The sequence below is a fragment of the Chinchilla lanigera genome, unplaced genomic scaffold (assembly GCF_000276665.1).
Source record: "Chinchilla lanigera isolate Chin_1 unplaced genomic scaffold, ChiLan1.0 scaffold00048, whole genome shotgun sequence".
In the NCBI taxonomy this organism is placed as follows: domain Eukaryota; kingdom Metazoa; phylum Chordata; class Mammalia; order Rodentia; family Chinchillidae; genus Chinchilla; species Chinchilla lanigera.
Genome location: NW_004955449.1, coordinates 11623551 through 11635769, shown reverse-complemented (window position 1 = coordinate 11635769; position 12219 = coordinate 11623551). Strand labels below are relative to the sequence as shown.

The 12219-nt window shown below is 35.5% G+C and overlaps 1 protein-coding gene across 1 annotated transcript in view; it reads right to left on the bottom strand.

The window, feature by feature from the left end:
* The window catches only part of Fap (fibroblast activation protein, alpha), a 70419-nt gene extending 58487 nt beyond the window's left edge, over positions 1-11932 (bottom strand). The window contains exons 1-3 of the mRNA XM_005393316.2: positions 11838-11932; positions 10407-10599; positions 9996-10080 (exon numbers count right to left, since the gene is read on the bottom strand). Coding sequence (XP_005393373.2) covers positions 9996-10080; positions 10407-10412 — 91 coding nt within the window. The 5' untranslated portion in view covers positions 10413-10599; positions 11838-11932. The remainder of the gene's footprint in view (positions 1-9995; positions 10081-10406; positions 10600-11837) is intronic.
* Positions 11933-12219: the final 287 nt, after the last annotated feature.

Below are 12219 nucleotides of genomic sequence, written 5' to 3'. Positions count from 1 at the left end.
TTTATGTCTGGGTTGACTGCTATAGGAACAAGCATAGGAAATATTACAGTGGGAGTAACTATCATCAAATTTGTCCAAGACTGACAACTTTGAAAAAATGGATTTTATGCTAGTAATAGAAGTGTTATAATCTATACTTTTTGCTTTGGCTGTATTGGGGATTGAACCCAAGACCTTTATACTCAGATACCTCACTCCCTTATACATTTTTTTTTTTGTTTGTTTGTTTTTCTCCGGTACCGGGAACCGAACTCACGACCTTGTGCTTGCCAGGCAGGCGCTTTTGCCGCTGAGCTAAATTCCCAGCCCCCCCTTATACATTTTTATTTTTAAATTTTGAGACTAGATCTGGCTAAGTCCCTAAATTGTCCAGGCTGGGCTAGAACTTGTGATTCTCCTGCTTCAGCCTTCCAGAGTGCTGGATTATGAGTGTGTACCCAGCTCCATAATTTACTAAATTATTTTAGGTAGCAAGCACTCTACATGCATCTTTCCACTAAATCTTCACAGCATCCATCTGAGATATTATGAACCTTACTATAAACACTATTTTACAGATTTGGAAATGGGAATTAGAGATATACACTAACCTGTCTGATACATGTAAAAGGAACTTTAAATCCAGTTTTGTCTGATTTAAAGCCTGGGTACCTTATCAATATTCTAATTTAAAATGAAAGACCACTTATCATAAAACAAAATAAGAACCAAATGCAAAAAATAGGGACAGAAACCAAGCAATACATAAAGGTATGGAATAATTTTTCCCAAAGCCAAAAATAAGAGAAAATAGTGCAATTTGAGTTTTATCTAAACAAAGAGGCTGTTAGCAATAAACCTCTTGTAGCTAGTTGAATAATGCAGTAAACTCTCATTTCTGAAAGTAGGTTCCGATAGATATTGTAAAATAGGAGGAAAAATGTCCAAATGGGAAGGGGAACTATGGAGGGTGGAAGGGGAAAGGAAAGAAGGGAAAAGGAAAACAAAGAGAACAGAAGGGATAAAACAGAAACAAAGCTTTTGTTGAAGGGAGAGAAGGGAAATAGTAAAAAAAAAGAAGAATAAAGACATATTACATACTGGTTCAAATTCCCTATGGTAAATGTGATCATTAGGCATATCTAAATGTACCAATGTAATTAATTTTGAAAAATGAAAGTGGTTTTCATTGGTTGTTTCTACAGACAATACTGAACGACAAGTTAATCAAAGGAATTTTCAGGCTTTACCAAATACCCCACTTGTGTGTTATAATATTGTTGTTTCGCTACTTTAATCAGGTTTGCTCTAGTGTGACAACTGAAGATTGCAAAGGTCATGGTACAGAATCAACATAATGCGCAAGAACAAGAATGGCAGAGGTCATTTTGGTGACTCTGAATGTGAAGGCAAATCTTGTCTGTTTTTAAAATCCACTCATTTTCCCTTGGCAATCTTCCCCTAGCCTCACTTTGAACTGTGGTGTGCTCTTCACTGTGGTTACTCGGGCCCAAGGAAGAGCCACTTTCCTAAGTCACTTCGTGCTCCTAGGTGTCTGTTACACAGCCCTGAGCTGACTCATCCCTAGCACCACTGCCATACTGAACCCCGTTGGGTTTCTTCTCAGTACTCCAGACCTGTTTACTAAATGTACTTTTTTACATCTTTACTTGCATATGTCACAATGACTTCAAAATAATTATGTCCAAGAAAATGTCCTGCTGCTCCTCCAGATCTACCAGCAGTGCAGTTGCTCTATTCAAGGACTTCAGAGTAGTCTCTGATCTCCCTCTTCCCTTGCCCTCTTTGTCTAACACCTAGGCCTCACAACTCTGTCTACTGAACTCTGTCACTGCCTGCTTTTCTCCATTTTTACTGTATTCCCAGGGTCAAGTCTTGTGACCCATTGGTAGATGCCTCCTTGTTCGCTCTGTAATTCCATTTCTGCTATTTCATTGTGGTTTTGATTTGCATTTTCCTGATCATCAATGATGCTGAGCATCATTCAAGTGCTTATTATTGATTTGTATGTCTTCTTTAATCAAATAATCAGTCTTCAGCCATGGTTTTTAAACTGGGTTATTTGACTTTCTACTTGAATTGTAAGATTTCTTTATATATTCTGGATGGAAGTCCCTTATCAAATATATGACTTGCAAATTTTCTTTCTCATTTGCTGGGTAGCCTTTTCACATTTTTGCTGTTGTCCTTGGCAACACAAAAGTGTTAAAATTTTGAGGAAGTCCAATTTATGTATTTTGTCTTTTGTTGCTTGTGCTTTTGGTCATAGTTAAGAAATCATTGCCTAATCCAAAGAAATGAAGATTTATTCCTAGACTTTAAAGTATTGTCTTTGTATTTAGCTCTTTGATCTATTTTGAGCTAAATTTGTATATGTATTTGGGGAAGATGTCCAACATTCATTTGTCCAAGTTTATCCCATTGTCCCAGCACCATTTGTTAAGATTTTCTCTATGGAATTGTCAGGTCATTTTAATAAAAAAATCAATTAACCATGAGGGTAAGACTTTACTGTTAGTATCACAATTCTATTACATTAATCTATGTATCTAGAAATATGCCAGTACTATACTGTCTTGATTACATAGCCTTGTGGTGAGTTAAAAGTAAGATGTATGATTTTTTTTCCAAGTTTGTTTACTTTTTCAAAATTATTTTAGCCATTCTGGGTTTATTGTATTTTATTATTAATTTAAAGATTAATCTGGAATTTTAATAGAGTTTGCCTTTAATCTGTAGATAAATTTAGGGAATATTGTCATTTTTAAAAAGTAGGTTTTGGGGATGTTTTTCAATTTATTTAGACCTTATTTGGACTGCTCACTGCTAAGGTCAAAAAATACAATTGTCTTCTATATATTAATCTTCTAGTCTATAAGTATGCTGAACTCATTTATTAGTGCTAATAGATTTTTAGTGCATTCCTTAGGGGTTTTTATAAATAAGATTATCATCTACAAATTATGAGTTTTAATCTTCCTTTTCAATCTGAATATCTTTTATATATTTTTTTGGCCTAATTATCTTTTCTGGACTCAGGAATAAAGTGCTGAATAGAAGTGGCGAGGGTAGACATACTGTTCTGTTCCTGATCTTTGAGGAAAATTCTAAGTCTTTCACAATTAAATTGGTTGTTAAATGTGATTTTTTATAGAAAGTTTTTATCAGGTTGAGGAACTTTCTGCCATTTCTAGTGTGCTGAGCATTTTTATCATGAAAAGGTGCTGGATTTTGTCAGATATTTTTTCTGTATCTATTTTCATGATCATGAGGTTTTAGCCCTTCTTTTTGATTGGTAAGTTTTATTACAATAATATCTGAAATGATGAACCCTCCTCATATCTTAGGAAAAAATCCCACTTGGCCGTGTCCTCAATTTGGTTTGCAATTACTTTGTTTAGGACTTTTTCACTTGTACTTATAAAAGATATTGGTCTATAGCTTTTTTTCTATAGCTTTTCTATATTGTATAGAATGAGATGGAAGATGTTCTATCTTTTGAAAAAGTTTATGAAAGTTTGGCAATAAATCTGTAAGTGTTTGTTAGACTTTTTGAACAAAGCCATCTGGACTTCATATTTTATTTCTGGGAAGTTTGTAAATGACTAATTCAATCTCTATGTGTGTTATAGTTCTACTGGGATTTTATTTCTTTTTAAGTAAGTTTTGATACTTAATATTATCTAGAAATGCATCTGTTTTATCTACTTTTTTTGATTTTTTGACATATAGTTGTTTTAACTTGTTGGTTTAAAGAGTTCTAAACATATCATTTTTTCCCAAGTATAAAATGATAATGTGTATAAAAATTCACTTTAGATATTAAACAATATTGTTCTTTTTATACTTAGTAGGAATAAAGGATAATAATGATTATGTTGCTCTGCTTTTTTGCTACATACTTTTAGTCAATTCACAAGGACACCGGAAAAAAGTAAATTTTTCACTTTGAATATAATAGCAAATATATAAGACACTGACTAACTGAGAAGATCATCTCACTTTTTGTCCACTATGTTAGTTGTTTTATTTTAATGCTCATTTGACTTCTCTATGATTTTCACAAACTTTTATATGATTCCATATTCCTAAATTGAGCTTTAAAACATGTTTTTCCAAAAGATATCTGTGACTGGACGTTCATGTACAAGTTCTAACACAGTTTGCTTTGGAATTTTGAGACAGTTAAACACTTCAGCATTATAGGAATTACCCAAACACTGGGATATGTAAAACAGTTATTTCGAATTTGGAAAATCTCACAGAGACTTTGCCAAGATCCATCCTCTGTGATGTTAATTCCCAAAGCCAATTACAGAAATACGATGTAGAAACTTGACTTATTTGCACTCAAAACTTTTCATGACCTTGAATTTTCTGAGCTTTTCCAATCAGGCTTTTAAATTTCTCCAAATTCTCCCCAAGAGAACAATGAATAAATAAGATTAAAGCTCTTACTATGATTGAGGGAGTCTGTTTCACAGTTCTGAATGTTTAATATGCACTGAGATAATTTCAGATCTATAAACATTCATATCTCCTTTGAAAACTGTTGCACTTGATATATATCTTATTTTACCAAAAGTGATTGTTTAGGTTATAATGGAATAATTATAATAATGATTATAATAAGTACAATGGATTTCAAACTAAAATATAGACATCTATATTTCATAGAAAATATTAATCTCTGTTTTATTGAAATAATGTCAGATATCTTCTGAAATATATCATACAATGCATTACTTAAATAAGCAACCACTATCCATTTTATGTGTACATTGTATATATGTAAATATGTGTATGTATGTATGTGTATAGTCATAAAAATATATGTATATACACATTTCCTAGTTAAATTTTTTAAATAGTTTTGATTTCACAGCTATATCAGCCTCTCTTTGGTTTCTAGAACTTCTAAAATACTTCCTGCTTCAAGATCTTTGCACCTGTTTCCCTCTACATTGGTGGCCTGCCCCTCAGTTTTTGTTCTTCTAGTCCTTAAGGTCCTTACTCAATTACCGTCCCTTCACTGAGCATCCTCCTTATGGACTGAATTGCATCCCTCTCCCCAGTTTCACAGGCTCAAGCCCTAACCTTTAGTGCAAGCATATTTGGAAACAGTCTTTAAGGGGTTAAAGTTAAATGGGGTCATAAACCTAGGGCCCTACCCTCATAGGGCCGCTGCCCTTAGAGAAAATGTGACGCTAGAGATGTACATAGACACAGAAAGTGTTGCCTGAGGACACAGTTGTCTGCAGGCCAAGGAGGGAAACCTCTGGAATGACAAATTAGCTGAAATCCTGATTTTGAGCTTCCAGACTGCAGAACTATGAAAAATGCATTCCTGTCACTTAATTCAGCTATGGTATGGTATTGGGTTTTATTAGACTAATACAAAACAGTACCGACAAGTAAGCTGCTGTTGTAATGACATTTAAAAAGAAGCCTAAAATCTAATGTTTTAGGTGAAATATGATTTTTTAAAACTATCAACCAATACAAATTTGTATACTGAAATACTCAGGCCAAAATCAATCAATCAATCAATCAGTCAAAATAAAACAGAAGGAAAGAATATAAAAGTACGCAAGAAGATTTCAGGCTGGTCTGCAGCTAACCCACAGTGGTTAGCCATGGCTCACCTTTCACTGAGAACACAGAGCCACTACCAGAAAGGGAGATTCCTACACGCTGCACAACTGCTTCTCTCTCTCCCTCTCTCCCTCCCTCCCTCCCTCCCTCTCTCTTTCTCTTTCTTCCATTTTCCATCTTTCCTGCAACTTTCTCATGCATCTTTCTTCCTTCTGAGGGTGCCACATAAAAATTTCTAAAGTATGTGTTATTTTTGGTCCAAACAGGAAACAGACTCAAGAATAAAGATGTAAAGGTTTGTGTCTGGATGTCCCCCCAGAGCCTCATGCAGTCATGGAGGTGGGTCCCAGAGTCTGTGATTGACTCATAGCCCAGTGCTGGGATTATGAGTGTGAGCACTGCTCCCACCCTGGGATGGGTAGTCTGCATACAATATAAGGGAGGGAAAGAGGCTTGCTCTTTCTGCTTCTCCCCCCTTTGCTCTTGTTGCTTTTGCTGATTTTCCATTGCCATGAACTGTTGCCCTCTGCCATGTGCCACCCTGCCTTGATGCCAGCTGACTATGGACTGAAACCTCCACAAAGTGTGAGCTAAATAAACCTTTCCTTCCTTAACTCTGGGGTCACGTATTTTGTCCCAGAAACAAGAGAAAAGTAACTAATACAAAAGTTTTCCTACTCTTGAATTAAAGAATCATTTTAAAAACTGAAATACAGCAAACAGAAGGGCTTACTCATCATCTCTGAGAGTATATGTACATATATCTTAGGATACTGCACACAAGAGAAGTCTATACTCCTCATTAAGTATCTATGGCATGTTAAACATTTTAGAAAAATACAATAGCTAACACTGATTGAATGTTTGCTCAATGCCTTGTGCGGAGATCTACCCTCCACAGTACTGAAGGAGAGGTTCTGATAGCTCCTACAATTCCTTTCGCAAAGTTCCAGAAATTCAGAGACTATAAATCAGAAATCAAGGAAAGCGATATAGAATTTACATGAAAAATTCCAGAGCTTCTGTAAATTTCCACTTTTAGATTTTTGATTTTGTTACTTCTGTAAATCTCTTGGAGCAAGAAGGTCTGTGTTTGCCTTTGTGGTCAGGATACATCAAGTAACCCTGAAGAGTTTAGTTTTCACTCTTGGCCTGGTTGTATCTTTACAGAGAAAGGGGGGTGATGCTTGGAAAGAAGAACCTCAAAAATAAAATAAAGGGAGGTAGGCAAGAATAAAGAGAATCAGTCGAAGGGGTGTAGGCTGAAGCCAAGGTTGATGCCTGGGATCAAGGGGTAGAAACCCATCTGTGTTATCTATTTGCCAACAAAAAAATGGAACACTGCAGACATTTGAAAAAAACTTGTTCTTTACATGTTTTATTATGAAATGAGCTAGAAGATCTTCTTCATTTCAGTGCTACACATTCTTATCTATTCCTAAGGTCCAGTATAATTCCTCCAAAGCTCTTCTAACCCTGAGCCTGGTTCTCTGGGGACCCTGTCCCTTCGTGGAAAAACTCCTCTCTCTTTTCTTTTTTCTTTCTCTCAGAACTACAGGGAATTATGGAACTCCTAATCTGGAAACAGTAGTGCTGACCATTCATCTTGGAGTGCACAAAGTGCCCCCCCACCCTTTAGAGGGAAATTTAGACTGCTGAATCTTTGAAACCCCAGCCACTGGCACAGCGATGCGCAAGCACTGGGACTTAGTGCATTGCTATGTAAACAAGTGAATGAATGGAAGTTTTTTTAAGCATGCCTTGAAGTTGCTCAAGACTGCCCTTAAATTGGCACACAAACCCTGGGCTGAGACTATGAGGGCACCTAAGGCAAATGTGAAGTCATGAAGTCTGAGAAGAAGCCGAAGTAGGAACTTATTGGCTTTGAGTTCTTTGCTCCTCTTTTCCTCTCCTGACCCACTTTCCTGCCTTGCCACCTCAAATCCTGTGCTCACCATGCACTGGGTAAGTGTGAGAGTGAGGACTGGACCTGCATCCAGGCTGGGTTGCTTGAGATGTGGAGGGAAGTCGGAAGGAAGGGTTACTGCGGTCTACACCAGGCTGCTTGTGGCACTAATGCCAGGAGAGGAGGACTTCCTCCCAGTCCTCTCAGGAGAGTGGGGAGTGGCCAGTCCCATTCACAAGCTCTTTAGACACTTAAAGAAGTTCTTCAGAAAATTTGGAATAAAAAGGGAGTGACATCATGGACCAAAAACATAGTTCTCAGCTTATTCATGATTTTTCTATTTTTGAATGAGTACTAAAATTTTATGTTGCTTAATTTGATTATTTTACCCTGTGAGGAAATGACCTTGAGAATTATCCTGTTGGTTAAAAACAGCAAACTCTGTTATAAAAGATATAAGACCTTTATACTGTATACAATGCATGATCAAAATATTAAGTTGTTTGAATTTTAAAAAATTATAGTAAGAGACACTGTCATTAACAACCCTTATCCACTCCACCCCACTTTCAATGCATCCTATCACTCTTTGCCCTTTCTGAAGCAGTTCTGGAAGTCCTCTTCTGTGTCTGCCTGAGGTGTATCAAAAACACAGTGAAAGGTGCTGCTGAGTGCCATCTAATGGAAAGGCCGGCCTATAAAAACATGGTTTGTCCTCATCTATCTTATTTACAGGACCTGACACTGTGTAACTTCTGGCTGTTTTCCAAACTCAAACTGACCATGAAAAGAAAATGTTTAGAATCAATTCAGGGTATTGAGTTCGCCATGGGCAAATAAAGAGGACTTCCAGAGCTTCTTCAGAAAGTGATAAGAATGAAGGGATAAAGGTGCCTGAAGGAAGGCGAGGGCATTTGAGGGAAATTGTTTTCTACTACAATAAATTTTCAAAAATGTAAACATTTACCATACTTTCAACCACACACTGCATAGTTTATGCATATTTGTGACATTCTATACATGTGTGAACATTGGAAAAGGGGAAAGGCTAGGATCATATGTGATTATAAATGTCTTTGTGTATGGATACTTATCTAGTATTTTAATGCTTAAATATAGTATATGTATTACAAGAAACTATAGTTCAAATTCTAAATTGTGGAATATCATTCCCTGTGGACAAGAGGGCAAGCTCCCAATAAAATCTACACTTTACTTTAAGAACATTTATTTCTGAGGGTGCACAGCATCAATTTTCAGTCAGTACTGCTAGGTTTCATTCAAGCTGGGAGACTAATTTTTAATAGTTTAACATTCAAAGGGTCAGCTGCTGGTGCAAAGGAAATGTGGCCCCATAACTATTGAGGTGTAAAACTGGTTTAAAAACAATCTTAAACTAAAAATTTACTTAAATTATGGATACACAACACACAGCTCAGCAGCTTGAGAAAAATCTATCAGAACAATGCAGACTGAAAACTAAACTGAAGATCCAAGAACAATGCTTTCATTTTGTTAATGTGTATTCACTTTCTAATTCTGTGAAAATCCCAAGGGCATTTTAAAGTTTTTAATTTTTTTGTATTTTTCATTTTTTAAGTAACACATCATGCAAGACTCATATATTCTTTCTTGGAAAGTTTTCTGTCAGCATTCCTTTATATATCAGTTATCTTTTTACCAAATATATTTTCTGCATTAGCTGTCATGCATTGGTAAAACTTTTCCTCTTTCCCTAGACCTTAAGGCACAAAGCCTGTTGTGATTTTAGAAGATTTTCTCTTCATAAATGCTTTAACAGAAGGAAACAATTTCCTTAGTGTTGCTAGATTAGCTAGAGAATGAGCCGTTAAAATGGTCTCACTATCCATCCTTAGTGTTTTCCAGTTTTCAGCAAAGTGAGATAAAAGTTAATTCATGACTTTTATTTAAAAATTGATCACTTAATCTTTTGTTTATTGAAACTACATCTAGAACAAGAATCTCTCTCTTTTTTTTTTTTAATAAATCTATTCTTGAGATCTCCAATCTCAACTTCTTCTTTAAATTTTAGAAAGATAATTCAGGAAAAAAAGAAAAGAGAAAGAAACCTCCCGTAGATTAGTTAAACTTTTCTATTCTTATTCATTTTTACTTTCCAAAGACACAACTAACAATGAAAAACAATGTTAGTTTGAAATACTGTGTGTAAAATTTAAAGTTCTGTGTCATATCTTGTATTTAGCATATAATTTTAGAGGTGGTGGGAATGATGCAGAATAGTTCCTGGTTTTTCTACTGCTGAAATAAAACTAAATCTCTTCCCACCCTCCTCCTAAATCCCTCAGTATTTCTGGTTTTACACAACAACATATCTGTGGGCTTATATGTCTCCTTACAAATAACTGCCTTACTTTGCAAAGCACTTAGGAAATGTTCAACAACTTGTGATCACACATTAGTGCATTTTCCAATCTATTTCAAGCAGATTGAGCAAATCAGAGAAATTTCTTACCTCTAGAAGGATTTAAGACAATGCATATCACCAATAAAGCGAGCACAGCAGAGGTAGCGACTCCAAATACAATTTTTAACCATGTCTACATAAAATAAAAAAATTAGGCATTTTATAGTTACTGTCAAACAGTAGAAATGGCAAGAATTTTGGTTATACATAACTCCTGCTCCTCCATCCCACAAAGCTTTTAATTGTCTTCTACTCATCTGTTAATAATTGCTGGATTTCTTCCAGCTCTGCAAGGACAAATGTTTCTACAGTATATTTAGATCAATTTCCCAATCCTAACCTGATCCAGGAAGTAAATACTCATGTACAAATCTTTGCCTTCTAACAATAGAAAACTTGGTCACCCTCGATTCAGCCAACTTTCATTCTCTATCAATACCTGAGGCTCTGTTTACTAACCTTCATTTTTCCAGATGTTTTTGGAAGTTAGCTAATTCTTACTGCAGAGCGTGGCTCACTGGATCTGTGAAAACCGTTGAGAAGAAGGAAGTCTGTCTTCATTGGAAGCTGAAGTCAGGACAAGAGGTTTTCTTTTTTTTTTTTTTTTCCTTTTCACGGACTTTTGAATACCATGCCAAATTTCGAAAGATTTCTGTAAAATTAGAAACAGATTTTGGGGGCGTTCTTGGCCTTGAAATGAACTATGAGTGGTTCAAGGGAAGTTTTATAGCCTTCTCATCCTTGTAAATTCTGTATCAACATCTGTTTACATTGACATACAGAGGTTTTTGTTCACTGTTTTAAAAAGTTAGATTTATGTTTCATTTTCTTCTGGAAATCACACATGGATCACTTTGGTAAGTTATTGAGTTTTGTATAACCTTTCTATTTGCAACTAAAAGATGAACTGAAAATAATAAAACTTTCTGATACACATATTATACATTTATATAAATTTTAGAAGAGGAAGAATATTGAAGTCACATGTAATTTTGTGAGAAGTACACCACATAACTGCACTTTTCTTTCTCTGGGAGATTATGAGGTACTGCAGACAGAAATGTTTTTCTTTCAGCACAATTTCTTTGTCCATATAGCACCATATGCACTTTCAGTAAATACAGAAGTTTAAAAATTCAACTGTCTAAATCCATGGCTGCTTTACTTTAAAGAAATAAAATGCCATCTGGTGGAATTTAGTATGGGTTAGGTGTGTTTGCACAGGCTAGAAAGATGGAAAGATCAGTAAGAATAATTTACCAGCAGACCTTTGGAAGAATGGAAAAGGCTCTGCAACAGTGATATTTCTGCATTCCTCTCAGAATATCTTCTCAGAAAGAAGAACATTTAGTAATTATAAAAACTTTAAAATAAATAAAAAAGCATCTGAATTTAACTGTCTTATGTACAAATTCATGTTGGCAAAGTCTACTTAATTCCAAAACAATTGGTCAACTTGACAGATCAGTAAAATGGTTGACTGAATTTTTTTTAAAAAGCACATGTACAACAGTTTCTTAGAATGGTCTTCTAGTTCAATGTAATTCACTTGGACAGCTTCTCTGATTTCCCATGAATATACCTGTTAATCTACTGTGTTTAGTTTATTCTGCTAATGACTTTCTTCTTTGGAAGTTTATAATTTCAATCTCTAAAACAAACTTCTTGGTGATCTTTCATGGATTGTCCATGAAAGGTAATGAAGAAATATTGCTGAAATCTCTTGCTGGTTTGCTTTAGTCAATTGGACTGGTTAGTATGGGGAGCTTTTTCCAGCAAAAATCAGGACAGTGGCTTAAGAATTTCCTTTCAGACATTCTCCAGACATCCCTCCCTAAATCCCAGCCTTGTGAAAATTCTGTTGAGGAAAGTGAGTCATTAAACACTTACTGGCAGAGAAATGTATCCACAGCAGCTCCTGGATAAGCCCCTCTCCCTTGCAGTTGGTGGGGCTCCTTTATAAACTGAAGCAATCATTAAACTTAATGTACAAAGAATGCGGTACTCTTGTAGAAATCTCCATTTGATTGTGAAGATAAAACCAAGATAAAAGCCACCAAACAGGTCCCACATGAACTGCTCCTATGTGTGTCTGTTCAGACTGATTGCCTTTTTTGGAATGTTCAAACAGTGTTCTCAGAAGTTCTGTCCCAGCCTGCCAGAGCCCTGAAGTCCACAAGTGTATTTTAATGAGTGACTTCCAATTCAGGAGAGAAACTAACTGTAATAAATGATTCTGAAGAGAAACTAGCTATAATAATTTATTAGGGTA